This window comes from Stegastes partitus, unplaced genomic scaffold, assembly GCF_000690725.1.
Source record: "Stegastes partitus isolate 25-593 unplaced genomic scaffold, Stegastes_partitus-1.0.2 Scaffold470, whole genome shotgun sequence".
Lineage (NCBI taxonomy): Eukaryota > Metazoa > Chordata > Actinopteri > Pomacentridae > Stegastes > Stegastes partitus.
The window spans coordinates 272,282-290,477 of record NW_007578201.1 but is presented as its reverse complement, the minus strand read 5'-3'; the positions used below and the strand labels follow the sequence as shown (position 1 = coordinate 290,477).

General features: G+C 42.9%; 1 protein-coding gene across 3 annotated transcripts in view; it reads right to left on the bottom strand.

Moving 5' to 3' along the window:
- Positions 1-18,196, bottom strand: part of lrba (LPS-responsive vesicle trafficking, beach and anchor containing) — a 190,040-nt gene that overhangs the window by 118,778 nt on the left and 53,066 nt on the right. For 2 of the 3 annotated variants that reach the window (XM_008286789.1, XM_008286792.1), the window contains exons 22-33: positions 16,451-17,800; positions 16,070-16,254; positions 14,772-14,925; positions 13,998-14,178; positions 12,184-12,317; positions 11,431-11,538; positions 11,170-11,311; positions 10,409-10,763; positions 3,743-3,924; positions 1,816-1,900; positions 1,368-1,501; positions 551-612 (exon numbers count right to left, since the gene is read on the bottom strand). In XM_008286789.1, the coding sequence (XP_008285011.1) occupies positions 551-612; positions 1,368-1,501; positions 1,816-1,900; positions 3,743-3,924; positions 10,409-10,763; positions 11,170-11,311; positions 11,431-11,538; positions 12,184-12,317; positions 13,998-14,178; positions 14,772-14,925; positions 16,070-16,254; positions 16,451-17,800 (3,072 nt within the window). The remainder of the gene's footprint in view (positions 1-550; positions 613-1,367; positions 1,502-1,815; positions 1,901-3,742; positions 3,925-10,408; positions 10,764-11,169; positions 11,312-11,430; positions 11,539-12,183; positions 12,318-13,997; positions 14,179-14,771; positions 14,926-16,069; positions 16,255-16,450; positions 17,801-18,196) is intronic. The other variant, XM_008286791.1, reaches the window with a different exon arrangement.

Below are 18,196 nucleotides of genomic sequence, written 5' to 3'. Positions count from 1 at the left end.
AACGCAAATTACACTGTGTACTGTACTTTGGTCTACCCACAGTAAAAAGCTTTCAGTCGCTTGTTGTCTGTTAATGCTAATCAGCCAGGCTGGAGTGATCTATTGACAAGCCCGATCATTGATCTGCCCACGCCTGCTTATGATCCCTGAATTAGTATTCATGAATCCGGCAGCAGCTAAATAAACTTGGCAACAAAACACCCACAAGACAACAGAGAAGAGAGGGATAATCAATGCAAAGCACCATCAAATCTACATTATCCCTCCTCATCAGTTTGGCCCAGGCCACAAGGGCCGGCGCTCGGGTCAGAGGTGAGGCGGACAGGTCGCCCACCCTTGACCCTCAAACCAATATTTGCGACCGTAGATGCCTTTTCTCTGGTTTCTCTGCCCCCTCTAGGGGAAGGGTGAATGTGGAAAAGGTAGACAAGGTGGGGTGGAGGAAAGATAAGGCTCTGTGGATTTACTGCACTCAAGGTGAGCCTGATAAATCAGACTGGGTGGAAAAGCAGAGGACGGGGGTAAGAAGAGATAAAGATGCCAGACTTGCCTGTGAACACAGAAGCATGACGAGCTCCACCACTGAGCTGCTGGACTTCATACACACCAGGCCTGGGGAAATGCAAAAGAAAGGGAGTCAGAGAGCAATGCACGTTGGACAAATAAACACTTCTTTTTTTGTATGTTGTATTTCGTGGAGTTTCCTGGACTACTTGTGAAAACATATACATGCAGTTACACGCACACAAACCGACAGGGATTACCTAATCCTGTGCCATCTGCAAGGGAGCACATAGTATTGATGGGCCTAATGAGCCGACATGATGTTACTGTAAACTAATACATATTTGGGCCTTGTATTACAGGCCTGACTTGGCCAGCATATGTCCCATTGATCCCTAATGGCAAGCCCTGGGCTTTCAGAGGGCAGGGGGCCACCAGAGTGTCCAGAGTCTGCAGCAGAGGCACAGACGGGAACGAGGCAGAGTAGCCTTTGGTCTTTCCGTTGCTCTTCATATGATACAGAGACAAATGCACCATCACACTCACATACATGCACCGACACACACATGCATGTACACACTGCCCTCCCCTGCCTTTTTTTCAGGCCCCCCTGCAGCTATCAATCAACTTTCCATTTTGTTTGCTGGCAGCAGACATCCCAAACACTGCTATTAGTGGCCTGGCCTCTGACCTGGCCCCTGGAAACCTTCAGCACGACTACCAGCTCTTGGCTCCACGCACACCAATCACAGTATTGGATTAACAACAGTCTGGAGATGTAACTGCATTTAAATAAAGTGTGCCGCATCCTTGAGGTCACTTTTCCAAAAAATTGTAATGAGTTGTTATGATTTGGTACTCACTGGTGCCCTCAATTAGGAGCTCTTGTCCATGGCTGCCCAGCAGGGTGCGAGAGAGGAAAGGGGCAAAGTCCACAAAGATCTCCCTCAGCAGAGGAGCTGCCTTTTCAAGAGCATGTTCCAGACGCTCTGAGATACTAAAAATGACAAGATCCAAACAGCAAACAAACAGAGTTGATGTTGAGTAGAATTAAATTGTCTGCAACTCCAAAGTAAATACAGGAAAAGCTGCAACACATGTTTTAAAATATAACATCAGCAAAATATCTGTTTTTAATATGAGGGAGGGAAATGGAAGGACCAAAGCAATAATCAGTGGATATGCATAAATAACTGATTGTGTATGCTCATGTGCATAAACAGCTGATAGTGCATGTGTGCAAGAGGGAGAGAGAGAGAGAGAGAGAGAGAGAGAGAGAGAGAGAGAGAGAGAGAAAAGAAGATGAATCACCTCATATTGGGGGCTGTGTTCTGGGTCACAGGGGAGAGTGGGGGGACAGATGGCAAGCTTGCGCTGGCTGGAACCTGGCCGCCTGCTGCAGGGAGAAACCAAAGAACTCTGTTATTAGTCTGGATGTTGGACAAGAATGAGGCGCGCACACACGCAAACACACAAAAAAACACACACCGCCATACATTATACGGCCAGGGTCGCACCATAAACCTGTGTGGAAACATGCCTCTTATGAAGTAATACAATGGTCTCCATTCAAATGTAAGGAATAGGGGGGATTTATGGTCGGATAGGGCAAGTGGGGGTACAAGTATAATTTTATGGTTAGATAGCGGATGATGTACTCCGAGCACAATATGTCTTCCTTATCAACTTACAATGCATTGGTTTTCAGAAATAAAACCTGTAAATTGTGTACTGAAAAGATGGGAACCCTCCATTGTCAGCTGGAGTCATACATTAAGCAGTGTGATTATTTTTGGATGGACACAACACTCAAAAAAAAATATTCTCAGTATTACACCTGTGTTGGAATGTACCATGCTATTAAAAAAAAAAAAAAGACGACTATTTTTTAAATTGTTTTTCCTCATTAAGTCATTACATACCAATTTACCCCACTGGGCTGTTTTTGTGACTGTTTCATTATACAACTAAAAGGTGCTTTACGACTTCATTCTGGAAACAGAGGCACACGAGGTACAAAGTCCGCGTGTGATTGATCTGGCAGTAAATTCACTTCCCTGTGGCTCATAAATAAGCTAATGCCCAGCTGAATATGGAGGAGGGGGATTCCTCTGGTGTTTCAGCGGGCTTGTTTTTCCAGCCAGGACAGTCTCCGAGCAGGGATAACTCTTCAGGAATGACACACAGTGCAATGTGCGCAGGAATGTGTGTGCGCGCGCGTGTGTGTGTGTATGTGTGCGTGCATGTAAGGTGTTAAACAGCGCCATGTGGGCCTGGTGAGAGTATCCCTCTCGAGCTGAAGTAGCTCCTTCAAATAAGGGAAGTAAATGAATGTCTCCATTAATCCTCCCACTGCCCCACTAAAACACACACGCACTCACAAAGCATATTTACTCAACACTGCTCACTGACTCCGAGCAGCCTATGCATACAGCTGAAGTTATTATTTACAAGCACACGCAGACACAAACACACACACACACATTCCCCAACCTGATTCTATAGTAAATGTCCTAAAACATACAAATCCTCATTCTCATGTCAAACCCTCCTTTCTTAAACACACACAGACTCCTCAAAGAAAAAACATTACGCTTTTACACGATTTCACACGTGTAGAAAGGTGACAAAAAAAAAAAGCTGCTGACGCTCTGATTTATTGTCAGGTCTGAATCGGTGAATAACAGTTAGTGTGCTCATAAACGAGCAAAAAAAAAAGAAAGTTCGGCTTTAATATGTTATTTTATTCGTCTACCTTAATTCCTCCTTGGATGGTTACGGTACATACCACATGATTGCAAAGTTCATGGTTTGATTTTTAGCTGGCTGCACCTTGGTTGTATGTCAAAACCTCCTCGCTCTCTCTCTCTGTCTCTCTCTCTCTCTCTCTCCCAGCATTTCCACTACAACTATCAATAAAGGCCTAAATGCCAAAACACACTAAGAAATAAAGAGATTACTGTAAAATTCCTTATTAGTTTTATTTTTGAAATATGTTTTATTTTAGTTTTTAAAGAATGAATTAGTGTTTCTCTGTGCTGTCATCTCTAGGCTTAGGTAACTGGATTACATTGTGCAAACACAATATTAGCCCGCTAGACACACAGAGCAGCAAAAATCTCTAAATAAATATTGACTTTTTCTTAGCAGACTCATCCAGGCTGAGACTTAGCTGCCCTCTACCACTCCAATATTAGAGTGTGTGTGTGTGTGGCTGTGTGTGTGTGAGTGTGCTCACCAGCTGCAGAGTCTGCAGAGGTGCTCTGGGAGGCGTCGCCAGAAGATACCACGGCGACGCTGTCTATAGGCGTCCCGCTGGACACGGAGGCGGCAGCAGCAGCAGCAGTGGCTGTCAGGACAGGGGTGGAGGTGCTTGGAGACGGCATCATGCCCGCCTTCTTGGGAGCAACGATGACACTTCTGTAGAGGGAAGAACCGAATTATTAATTTATTGTCACCCTGACAAAACTACTGTAAGAAAATGCTGACGGTGACAATTTACAGCAAGCCTCGCAAGACTTGTGTACACGGCACGTCTGGAACAACACCGACCCTGCCGACTTGCAAGAGTTATTACAGGACCGCTCTGACAAAAAATATTTTTAAATAGTCACATTTATGTGGCCACAAGAAACAGGACACCGACTGTCTTTCATATCGATTACGATGGTAATTGTTTATCAAGACACTTTTAGTTTTGATGAAATACATGAGCACTGAGGAAAACATATTGTTGTTTTGGGCACACACAAATAGGCATTACTTTGAGAAAACTTAGGAAAATGAGACCACTAAATCCAGTTTGGCTCAAGTCAGGTTTCAATGGACATACTTCAAGTACAAGAATTAAAAATGATATGAATATATGTGTATGTTAATAAGCATTTGGGCACAAGTGGTTTCATTCCTAACCACTTGGCAATTGGGTTGCCTCAAAAAAAAAAAAAAAAAAAAGATGCATTATATATATTTTATATTTGAAGTGAAACATACACCTAATATAGTCTGACTTTTATATGAATCCCACTATAATGCCTCCCATTTGGTGAGAATACCACAGCAATGGGCTTTATAATACAAACACGATTCTAGAAATCCCTTTGTATAAAACTGTGTAAACCTTCCTCGTGTATCTGTTCAAAATTTTGCATAACACAATTTAGAATTTTAAAAGATGCCAAATTTTGATGCTCAAAACTTCTCATACATTGGTCTAGGTTTATTTAAGCTTTACATCCACAACTGGATTAGTAAGATAACATAATTTGTAGAGTTCACATCACTGCTGAAACTAATCATTTTAAAATTTAAAACCGAGCTATGCTAAGGCAATGATCCTGACTTTAAGACTCAAACAGCAAAATATAAGTGTCACAGAACTACACTCTTCAAACCTCACCATTTATCAGTGTATAGAAATCCCTGACAGATTTAATTTGGACGTACAGTTTATCTACGTAACAATGATGCTGCCTCTTGAAGGCTCTCTCTAAAGTAACAGGAAGTGTTTCTCACAGTGATGCGGTACGAGTAAGTGGAGTTCAATTCCCATCCGGCGAACAGCAGATGGGAGGTTAGCAGCATGCAGATAAGCTGTCAGTTTAGACCAGGGCTCTGACAGACCACTGGCCATATCAAAGAGAGCCTGGCCCTGCTTATCAGTGCTGACACAGGGGGAAGCAGGGTCTAATCACTGGCTACTGCTCCCTCTCAGAAACACAAACCAATGCAGGCTTACCAAGATATGCAAGGATTCATCAAATTCACAAATTTGAACACACGTGGAAAAGCACAGGCACAAACAGACAGAAGAGCGAACATACATTCCTGCGTGTTCCCAGAGTCAGTGTGTTCGTACTTTCACACACACACACACACACGAGAGGACAGTTGGGTCTGGCTTCCTGTGGTGCAGACAGATACCTGGCTGCGGTATCAAAGGCTGCTCTCAGCTGATTTAAGGCAGCTGATCAGATCTATTAAAAGTTACTGTGAATGTTAAACCCTGACAGCTGAGCTTTCCTCTGAGTGAAAATAATAGAGCTGCATTGCAATCCCAGCGGCTTGACGGTGGTGTTTAAAATACAAACGCATACTGCGAAGGTCCATAGCGACACATAAAAACTGAAGTACTGATGGATAAGAGAATAACATCAGTATTGATAGCCAGACAGGGCGGAGATAAAATATCTGGCAACTTTTTTTTTTTCTTCTGCTCAGATAGTGGGTGGACTGGATGGTGGTATCAGGGAGCAAGGGCGGCGCTGACATGAAGCACCGCGGGTGTCAACAGCGGTGGAGATGGGACGGAGAGACAGAGGACCCCTGGTGTGTGGAGGCTGGAAGTGTGTGTGTGTGTGTGTGTGACTGCGTCCACAAATATTTTAATACATGCATATGAGTGTACAAATAGATGCATGAGTGTGTAGGAGTCTGCCAGTGAACATGCCCGTGTATGTGTTTGGCCTTCCATCTGTTCCTCAGCAAAAGGCCCAGTGAATTATTCAGCAGGTCATTAGCCACACTTATCATGAGTGGGCCGCCCCAGTCGATTAATCAGCCGTCAGCGGCCCCACTCAACCCACAAGCAGAAGCCCAGGGCAGAGAGTGTGTGTGTGGTGTGTGTGTGTGTTGGGCTGAGGCTGAATTATTTAAGGGCTTTAACCTACAATGGATAAGTGCAGTAAACAATGTGATTCCGGTAATCTCTGCTATTTCAGGTAAAACAAGCGTGAGAATGTGTAACAAAATGTCTGTGGTGCGAGTGCGCATAAAAACACCATTCCCGAAAGTTTAACTTGAGAGTGACGTGAGGAAGGAGAATGCACACTTTAAGCACAGCTTTGATCCCCTCTTGGTTCAGGCGGCCCTGTGCTAACGAATGTTAAAATAGCATTCATTGATCATACACACAGATATTTATGCTACTTTTAAATCAATTCCAATAAAGTCCACAACACCGAGCTGTGATCGGAGGATGATGGTCGGCATAGGATGGACATTACCTTGGTGACATAAGAGATTCATGAGTAGAGCAATTGGGACCTAGGTGCCCTCAAAAAATAAGAATAACAGAATCTCAATGTGTTTTTGTATGTATGTGCAAGAAGATTGCACTATATGCACACTTAAAATTTCCCCACTGCGGGATCAATAAAGATTTAATCTATCCATCTATGTATTTATCTATGTATGTATTTATCTATGTATGTATCTATCTATCCATGTATGTATGTATCTATCTATCTATTTATCTATATGCGGATATGCACGCAAGGTGTTGGAAATGCAGTGGTTGGATGTGATTAATTTGGAGTAAGAGGCAGCTAGAAAGTGTGGGCAAAGGCAGAAAATGTTGTAATTTCATCAGTAATTTTGAACACACAATACCAACAAGAAGCCGTCTAATTGATCCCAAATTCATTCAGCAATACGGCAATGACCAGCTAACATACAACCAGTCCTACAGATCTACCTTCAGTCCTGTGAAGAACAAGGAGTTCTGCAGCAGCCTGTATAGCCTCCACAGAGCTCTGATCTCAACAAGCCAGTCAGAGATTACATGAAGAAACAGAAGACACTAACACAAGCTGAATCCACAGGAGGTCAGCTCTTATCTTCTGACCTAAGAAAGCGTCTTGACTTTTGCCTCTATGAATATTCTGATGTTTATGTCTTGTGAGGCTTGTTAATAAACATTTTTATTACAAGGAAATGCAACACTGAGTAAGTTTCTAATGCCAAGAATAGAATATTGAACATGAGCAACAGAATCCTGTCGGCGTATTTGTGGGGTCGATATCCGCTTGGCTTTCGCCAGATAGGAAAATCACAGTTGTTGAATATTGTGGACTTTAAGCCTTAATGCTCTTATTTCAAGTTACAAACTTTTCAGCTGCATGTGGTCTCATTTGTGGTTTGATTATTTAGTAAAAAGAGGGAAAAGATGAAATTCCCTATTGAATTTGCTTTCAGTTTCATTTCATCATCTTATGTTTGTGATGGTCATTACCCAGCCTTTGATACCCTCCTCCCTGTGTTGTTAAGCGTTACATGTATGAAAAAAATGGTTGATTATTTATTGATCTAATACAAATCCTTTTGATTTCAAGTTATCAAATTGAGGGAACCAAGTCTTAGTATTCCAAGCTACACAAATTTAGATTTTTAGAGCAAACAATAAATACACAAAGGAGATGATCTGTTTTCCAGCATCACACCAGATGAAGACTTAAGCTTGCTCCTGGTGTATCACAGCAGGTTATCTTACATGAATCTACGATGATGAATTTCTTTATTCACGGACTCTCACTCTTTTAAATATTAAAAAAGGGAGGCGATGACTCCGAGTTGTGCTTATGTTTCACATGCTTACCGTTAGCATTACGTTAACAACATTTTACCATCAGCACAACTCATCTGTACATCAGCTCTCACATGCATGCAGACTCTGCTGCCAGGAATGCAAACAACCGCACCATGTATATCCCAATGTCTAACACTCACATATTCTGCTGAACCATGCAGCCTAAATCACAGACTCGTACAATGACACTGTTTAGTTCTGGTTAGTGTCAGCAAATATTTGCAGACTGGCTGTCATAACAGGGGCATGGCTGAGAAATGCATGGGAGAAATCCAGCAGGTCTCCACTAGTAAATAAATCAGTAGGGATACTTCACCCTCTGACCCACCCCCAGTTTTTATCTGGGGGATCCCTGCCTTTGGTCCCATAAATCCAGCCCTCTGGGCAAGCGGAAAGTTGCCATGTTTTGGCAGGAGATGTCAGTGTAGAATGTCAGCTCTGGCGCGTACTGGTGTCACTGGAAGAATTAGTGGTTAGTGGGAGATGCTGAGCAGTGATAAAGTCATTACAACAAGATAATAAACACCATTGGAACATATCTACATGTGTCGTGAGGTAACTGGCAAGGTTTGAGAGACAGCGGGGTGATAAAAGCAGTATGCTGAGAAAAAAAAAAAAAAAGGCTTTTAACCTGCAAGTGACATGGATGATTGGAAGGTTTTGACTAGGAGATATCAGAGTAACTTGGCACCTCAGCAGTGAGACCTGACAATGGTGGAACAGGGAGTCGGGTAGAAGAAAGGCTTGTGTGTGTGTACGTTAAGTGCTGAAACAGTCAATTTATTCGTGAACTCTCCAGAAAATCAGTTTTGATAACCAATTAATTTTTTCTTTCATTGATCAAGCAAAAATAAATTGTTAAAGGTGAAGACTGTCTGATTTTCTCTGTGTTTTAATCACTGGAAATGTCATACTTGATAAAACATACAGTTATGATATATTATGGTCTCAACAGTTAATTAAAAAAAGCCATCTAAAAAAAATAAGGCTGGTGATTGTTACTGTCGACAAATCCTGTATCAAGTTTGTTTGTCTACGTATCCTACGACACATCACAGAGCCACATCCTTCCGCTGTTCACTTGTTCTTTCATCACAGACAGTGTAGGATACTTATAAATTGAATTTAGAATTGAAATGAAACTACAAATCCTTATCCCTTTTTGACGACTGATAAACCACAGTTTTTTAAATAATAACATATAATAAAATAATAAAAATAAACGCTTCCTCTATTTGATATCGAAATAAAAACAATTCTTAAATGCAGGGGAGATGAGCACCCTCCAGGATGCTTTCATCTCCCTCTTAAAAGGTAGCTGCTGTAAATGTTTGCTGTCTGTGCCTGGGCTGTGTACTTTGCATGAAGAGGCTCCCATAGGCAGCAAGCGAGCTGTTAGTCTACGTTCTCCAGCTCTCCTGACGTCCTCTCTTCCTACTGAGTGTGCTCAGCGGACAGGAGCCAGTCTAATCCCCCTGATATGAGGAGTGCCCTGAGACCTGACAAAGCATTCCTCAGATAAAGACACGCGATCACAGAGATGCCGTGGAATTCCCACAGTTGGGGGTAGGCAGACTGACTGAGTGTGAGTGGGTTTGTGAGTGAGAGCGAGAGAGAAAAATGTAGAAACGCTTTCTTCGGTACATGAGAACTTTGACTTGACACCCTTCCCCATGAAGACTTCCTTCTCCCTTCTCTCCCATCTCTCTCCTTCTCCCTTTTTACCCCCAACCCCCTCCTTTGCCGTTTGTAAATGTCTGTCTGAGAATCAACGCTCCAAATGCAAACCAGACCAGTAACCATCCTCTCTCACCTGGGCCCGTCTGCGGCTTCAGTACCCTGCGCTGCTTTTGAAGCCTCACTCCTGACTGTTCACCCAGCACCGCCATAGGCAAAGCAAATTATGCAGTTTTATTCAGGAAAAAGGGGGGAAACCCCTTTTCAATGTTAAGACAGAAAGAGACAAGCAGGAGAGATGAAAAAGAAAGTTGTTAAATATCAGTGGCAAGGTGAAAAAAAACATCTTCCTGTCAGTTTTGTCTCTCTCCCTTCATCCCAGACAGGACTCCTGTTTTCCTTAAGACAGGTTCTTTGTAAGGCAGTTTGCTTGGGATGAGGACCTGCATCGACAGCTCACAGCAAGAACAATGGGAGGAAGAGGGAAAGAGTCAGAGACTACGATTCCCCAGTTCAAAAGGGTTTCTGTTATAGAATGTTTTTCAAGATCCACCAAAGCCTCCTCTGGGGATACCAAACTGAAATGTCTTCAAGGTCTGACTTTCAAAGGTCCCCTGCAGGTATGCTGGGATAAATGGTATGATACTGTCAACTGTAAAGCTTGAGAATCACAAGACCATAGACCATATGGGCTTTTGAGAAACTGACAAAGCTGTCAGGTCTCAACAGCAAGGGATTTTTCTTTTTTTTTTTTTTTTTCACCCCACAATCACCAAAATGCACTGTAGAAAAGCAGAGTTTGCCAAGAACAGTATGGTATTGTAAGTATGTGTTAAGCCATGTTTGAACTTAGGTGCTCACCTATCAAAAGAGCGGAACTGTAGCGATTCTCTGGCTGGGTCGCCCACACTTCCTATAAACGCAGGTGGAAGCAGACTCGGGTCCACCATGATATCATCAGTTGGAGGGCTCACGAGGCTGCGCAGAATGTCCTTCACATTCTTGCCCTTTGAATCAGCAGACTGAGCAGGTCTGACCTCAGATGACAGTGTAGACAAGGCCTCTGAGATGGCGTCTGGACCGTGAGTAACGCCAGAGGATGACAGATCGGCCTCGCTTGCCGCAGTCGAGGCGTGGTCATCTCCAATGCCAGAATCATACCGCCTCAGAGAGAAGCCGTTTTCCACGTCTGTTCCCCCCGAAACGGCACCGCTATCTAAGAAATTGTAGATAATAAAGAAGAAATGAGAGACATAAAGTCATATCAGAGATTAATTACAGCAGTGGTGCACATCCACAATGGCTCACGAGATGATTTATAGGGGGGGAAAAAACTAAGCAAAACTAAATAGTACTGTTTAAAGTTATGTTTATTGCTTTCTTCTAATTCTGTAGTTTCATAATGAGAAGAATATTACAGTGTACAGCCTCATTTTTCAAACGGACAATCTAAAAAGAGAAGGGGTCGTAATAAAAAGTGCGACGATGAAATGTAGTAAAGGGCTTTGTATGTAGGGGTCAAAAGCAGAAAAAGTTTGGAAATTTCAGCAACACAACTTGCGGTTTTATTTTCCTGTGCTCACACATATTTCCAATGAATTTCTTTTTAGGTTTCTGTGTACCTGTACTCCTAGCAGACTGGGAGCGCTGAGGGTGTTTCTTGTCATTGTGGGGCTCCAGGATGTCACGGTACTTGGACACCATGAGGACTGAGATGAAGTAAACCACGGCCAGAGCCAGAAACTGGGCCTGCTTACTGTCCTCCTGAAACAAACAACACACACTAAACAATCTGTACATCTTTCTTTCGAAAAGTAACCAGTGAGAGGAAGGATGATTCATTTCGGAGATGTAATAATGAATGTGTTTACGGTACAACTCACAATATCTCTGAAGACGACAGCCCTGAGGCGGTTAATGTCCATGTCCTGAAGCAGCCGGTCCAAGTCTCTGACTGGAGACATGCCACCTGTCACTGCATCAACAGGACTCTGCACGTATGTATGAACAGCAAACCATTACCATGTGTACTGTGTTATTTTATTATGTTATTATCTGCAAGTGAAATGCAAACAACACATGCACTTTTACACCAGTCGGGACATTTATGAATCCATGAGCACTCGGTGGAGGAGGGTAATGTTTAACAGCTTAGGGAAGCTATCCCTCCTGAGATCATGTCCTTAACATAATGGCTTTTCTATAGAGCCACTGCATTATAAATGAGCTTTAACACCCGGTTCAGGGAAGAACAACACGACTTTACTGGAAGTCACTGTATCAAATCAAAGGGGCAATGACAAAGGGCCTGGTCTAGTGTAACAAATAGCAACCCGTGCTGTAATATAATAAGATATGAGCTAATGCAATAACACTTGGTTGCTGCTGGTGAACCGGACAAAGGACAAGGCTCCTTCTGGATTACTACTGCAGATGGGAAAAGGACAAAAGAAAAAAAAAAACGAAGCTTTACCTGTTCTACAAAGAACAACCATTATAGAGAGAGTGGACTATTGGAATTTATAATGGTATTTTGCATTTTAGAGGTAACTATCTACGCAGATTCAAAACAGCAGAGAAGAAGGTGTAGAAAATGTATAATATATGGACTTGAGGAGATCATCCAAGTTACTTGCCTGTGCAGATGCAGACTTGGCTGATCCAAGTGCAGTGCTGGGCATGGCTGTGTAGCTTCGTGCTGAGCCTTCTGCGCCTTGCTGAAACTGGGCTTGCTGACACTCCAGACAGTTTCTCACTGCCATAGCACATACTAGGGAGGGAAGGAGAAACAGACATAATGTGACATCATATGAATAAAGTGATTGCCAGGGAAATATGTACAACAGTTAAATAATATGTGTTTTCTAAGCTCAGAAAAAAAGGGAAAAAAAAGGAACAAAAGAGAAATCGCTGTAAAAAATCTGGCCCATAAATGGAGAAAACCACAAGAGGAGCAGCTGAGAGAGACAAAAACAAAAAGAGAAAGAGTGGGGCCATGACAAGGTCAGTGCTCTGGCCAACTCTGGCAGCATCGTTCACTCTTCCCTGCTCCACCTCTCCTCCCAAGGTCATAGTGCAAGGGTGTGCTCTTGAATCACACCCACTGTGTGCAGCTCCCATAACAAATGACACTGCTAGGGTGTGCACATGCTGAGTAGGCAGGAAGATTCGTCCTTCGCCACATAAAAAAAAATATCTTGTGGGCCGACAACTTTAGGTGGGTTCGAAACTGGCACGCTTACCGCTTGTAATTTAATGTACTGCTCCTCTGTGGAGCCCCTCCCAACCCCCCACTGCTCTGTGCTTGACAACTGACAAATGTTAACTCTGAGGCATTTAGATTACGAAGGAGGGAATTATTCCGTCTGGAAATGGGCTCGCTTTTTCCATTAGGACCACTCTTTCATACGACCATTTATAAAAAGAGAAGGAGAGGGAGGGGTGGAGACGCTAAAACCTTGTTACAGTTTTCCAAAATCAGATTAGGTGCCAGCAATGGGGAGCGCATACCTCATCAAATATTCATTTCATAACGGCTGCTTTCTAAAACTGAACCTGTACTATTGGTGGCATCGCTTTCCTGCAAAACCCCAGCAGCAGCAATAATATCTGAGAGAAGAAATGTTCTTTGGATAACAAGTGTGCATTTGACAGCCCCTTTGTTTGTAACCATCACTGTATCTAAAAGCAAAAACAGATACCTAAACACGCACCAGTACATATATAGAGCAAAGCACAAAGAAATTATTTAAATCAGTGTAGAAAGTGTTGCAACACTTCCACACTTAGTGTCTGTGTGTATACAGTGTTGATCTGTCTTTGCTGAAAAGGTGCACTGCAAAAAAAAATAAAAAAAATGAATAATGTAAGAATTTCAATATCTTTTATTCAGCAATGTGAGGCTGGGCTTTTGATGCTGTCAGAGCAAACTTTAATAGCCTGGAACAGAAGGCAGAAAAAGGCCTCGGGCTACGCTGCAGTACAGTACAGCCAAGGCTATTATGGACAACTCACTATATCATGCTAGCAGCCATTTTAAAGTGTTGCCATGCAATAGGGTTATAATAACAAGATAAGAGAGAGCTGATATGAGCGAAGTGAGAGAAGCGAGGGGATGAGAGCAGCAGCTGGAGATTGAGAGGAAGAGGGCAGAAAAGAAAGAATACTGAAGGGAGGGATCAAAAAGGCTACAGGGAGCCATGACTGGGGATAATACAGAAGGCTACTGGCGGCTGATGTGAGGTGGATCGATGAACAAGAGAAGACAGAGGGCCTGGTAAAAGGAGGAGATAAAAGAGGGGAAATTCTGCGAGGGGACACATAGGGGTAGGAAGAGAGCTAAACGTTTGAAAATCCAGCAAGACTTAGGAAATAAAACATGGGAGAAAAAAGGAAAAAAAATGCAAAAGTTGGTTAGCAGTGTCAGAAAAAATGGTGATAATGTGCTCACCGAGGCGAAGGCACTGTCGAAGGATTCCCCCCGATGACATGTTTTTCTCAGCTTCTATCTCTGTGAAGTTGAGGGAGCTGGCGAAGATGAGAACATCCACGAGGTTGATGAGGCGCTGTAGGAAGGTGACCGAAGCCTCCACTGCCAAACCCTGGGATGGCTCTATGTTCTCTAGTTCATGCTGGTGGTAGCGGGAAAAAAATATGCACACTAAGTGATGGATAATTGAGCACGAAAGAAAAGAAACATCCTCCTGTTTTTGTAAAAAGGATTCAGTCTGTTACAGAATTTCTTCTGTCAAAATGCAACATTAGAGTCAATTTTTTTTACACTGATCCTGAGACTGGTTCTTGAGTGGTGCTAGACAACCAGCGATTATTCAAAATGACTTGCTACATGTATATATGCAACATGTGGCATCAATACTGAAGATACATCCAGGCCTGGAAAACTGTGATTTTTCACCTTCAGTTCTAAATTTGGTTACAGGGCAAACACAACCAAATTACAATGGAATTGAACGTTAACCCTTCCTCAAACAGGCTGGTCAGGTCATTGGCAGAAATAAAGAATCATGTAAGGGAGCTGCAGTCACGGAGGTCAGACAAGACAAAAAACAAACTAACAATGTTAGGAAGCAGCTAACTGTAGTGTAATGTGATTGGGGAAAGGTCAATGTGGATGGATAACTTCCTGTGACCGGGGACATCAGCTACATATGCGGCCGCAGACAGAAGTACAAACATCCAATCACACATGCATTAGGGGACTCACAGAGGAGGAGGTGGCAGCAGACAGCAGAGGTAAAATGCCTCCACAAGCCATGATGAGGTTGTCCACCACCTGGGAGATGAGGTGTATGCTGTTGTGGACAAACACGACGTTCTCGCTGCTGTTCACAAAGTCCAAGATGGTCTTTGTGGAGTGACTAAAAGGCAGAGGACAAAAATAATGGCTTCTGTTAGCAAAGCAAAGTGACTCTTACTACTGAGCATCTATACTACTTGGATATTTATTTAACTTTGCTTGAATAACTGCAACACAGTCGTTAACATTAAGGGGTCACATCTTCACATTAATATTTCCTCTGCATTTGTCTTTCTCATGAAGTCTGATTTGAAGTGTCCCTTGTGAAGGATGAAAGGTGAATGAATGGAAAATACGCCTCTTTGCTTTCTTGCTAAGAGTTAGATGAGAAAATAAAACACAACCCTCATAATGGTGCATGGAGTATGAAGCTAGAAGCAGAAGACTGGCTGGACTGGCTTTGTGCACGATTCAAAACATTTCTACCAGCACTCGGAAAAAAAAACCTTTACATGTCATCTGTTTAATCCAGAAAATAGTAAGGCAAAAAATAAACAATTTGGAGGTTTTAGAGGAAGTAACATTTAAACCATTTAGTGATTAACAACACTTTATCCATCCCCTCAATAGCACTGGTTTCTGGGCAATATCACTGCACCAGACAGGCATTTGTGGGAAAAATACATAATAATAAAATGAAAATTTGTCAAATTGAGCTTTAGAGGAGCTGGTAAGTTTATTTTAAAACTTTGTACAGACCAGGCTAGCTTTTTTTCCAACAGCCTTCAGTCTTGGTGCTAATCGAAGTTAAGCGCCTCCTGGCTTTAACCATAAACAGAGATACTGATCGATCATCTCAGTTTCGGCAAGACAACTTTACTTATTTCTTTAATCGTGGAACTATTCTTTAATGTTTTGTACAAAAATTGGGTCTCATACATGGATATCATCAGCCACTATTTTCAAATATCAAAATAATGAAAGAGAAATGTCTTATTTTGAAACACAAAAAATATTAAATCAGTTGTTTTTTAAAATTTATTTACAGCCTAAAATTGGCGTGAAAACAATCTTCTTGCCACCAATAAATCAGAAAGATTTGTAAAAGATGCTTTCTGACACATGCAACACTTAATTAGTAAAAGGCTTGTTGGATGAGATCTTCTGTCTGTTCCTCCGGGGCTTAAAAATCTTTATTCCATTAATCAATAATATTGTTAATTAAAGCACAAGTAAAATCAGACTCAGCGCATTTGCTGCTCTACCTCCTCCACATCTGGACGTCCGTCTCAATAGAGAAGAGCAGGTCGGTGAGCAGACGTTGGTGCATGTGGGACCAGCGGAATTCTGGGATGCGAAACATAGTGGAGCGAGGAGCAGAGCTGCTGCTCTCTCTCGGCTGGCTTGAAGAACTTCCCGCTGCTGCTGTTGACTGGCCTTGGCTTGTTTCCTGCACAAACACACCAGCAGAACACGATAAGCTTTAACATGAGGTAGCCCTGAGAGAAAGCAGGGCATAAAGTTAAACTCTCAATTTAACTTTAAATTTTTTTCATGCTAAAAATATCCATTTCAACTTCATATAAAACTATTTAGTGAAATCTAGTTAAAGAAGAAGAGAAAATAAAACGGAAATAGATGCGTACTATTGCTGAGGTCTCCTTCAGTTCAAGTCTTTCGGTGTCTAAGGCCACATTGGACACGTCCAGTCTGGCAATTTTGATCTCTTTGGTCTTACTGACGGAGTCCACGCTCTTGCGGGTGTCAGAGCTGGAGGAGGCGGTGGTGCTACTGTCAGGGACACCAGACGGGGTTTCCTCTCCCGTGGTGCCGCTGGTCTCTGAAGGCTGGCTAAGTGAGGTGGAGTCTGAAGCTGCTGCAACCTCCTGGGCTGTAGAGGGTAGTGATGTCTCCGAGGGTTGCTGCTCTGTCGTAGCAGTTTCACTTGTGGAGGAAGACGGCTCATCTCCATCTTTTTCGTTGGGCGGTTCTGTGTCACTCGGTTCAGGTGTTTCCGCTGGAGGAGTCTGACTCTCCAAAGAGGGCACCTGTTTCTCTTCAGTTTCACTCCCTTCATTCATTTCTTGTATTCCAACCTCCTGCTTCTCGTCTTTTTCTTCTTCCCTTTCCAACTCTTGGTCTTCCTGATTAGTTTTATTGCCTTCATCATGTTTATCTTGCTCCTTTTTTACAACCTCTGCTTCCTCTCCGGCAGCGGCAGAAGCATAAGAGGACTCCTCTTGGCTATCATCTGCATCACTGGGGTGGACTTGGTCACTGACAGAAGACACGTCAACCAGGTCTTCGTTGAAGACAGAGGCTCCACCCAGCACACTGTTTTCCAAACGGGCTGCGGGTTCAGAGGACGTTTGGTCAGTTGTACCTTCTTGTTCTGAAACAACCGACGCCTCTGTGTCTGCTTCATGTAAAGAGTCGTCTGTCATGGAGTTTGAGGATTCACCTTTGTTTTGTTCACTCTCAGATGTTTCATCATCTGTCGCAGGTGTTTTCGCATCATCACTTGCAGATGTTGTAGCGTCTTTAACCACTTCCACCGTTTGTGTGTCAGCCACTGCTTCACTCTGTTCCTCTGTGTTCGTTTTTTGAACCCCCGTAGCTTCTTTTTCCACACCTGAGCCATCTCTGGAAGACTCATCCGCCAGCTTCTGCTCTTCTTCTTCTTCTGGCCTGGCCAGGATGTTGGACACTGTGATGGATGTGTGTCCCCTGTCATCACCAGCCTCCTGTGGGCTGGAGGTGATGGTGGAGCTGGATGCTGAGTCAGGTGATTTCTGGGACAGCTCGTCCACTGTAAGCTCAATGACAGTAGAGGGAGCCGTCTCCTCTGCAGGTGGCCCATTAACACATTCCACAGTCTCTGAGCTTTGGCTGACACCAGAGACGGTGCGAATTGTGCTCAGAGAGCCTGTAGACTCCTGATGCTGGTACTGACGGAACATACGGGACAGATTCTCTTTGTGCTGCTCGAAGGTTACCTGCAAATACAAAATATGTTCAAATGTTAGAAATACGACCGGTTTTTAGCATCACCAATCTATCAATTTGCTCTTTTCTTTAACTGGGTGATGAAAAATTCTGCTTTGTTAGAGCCTGAATCTCATTTTTATAATTTTTGAGCATTTTTTCTATCGTAAAACTAACAACAAAACAAGGAACAAGCGGTCATGCAATCACACAGGTTTGAACATAGCTAACAGTTTAGGGAGTTATATTAAGTTTAAGGAAAGTAAAACTGAAAGTGAGTGCACTCAAAATGCCTGGGATAGTAGGTCAGGTTTGGCCCCATGTACAAGTGAAAAAATGAAGGAAAAACCAACATTAGGTGTCTCAGTAAGGTGTTGGGCCACCATGTGCTGCCAGAACAGCTTCAA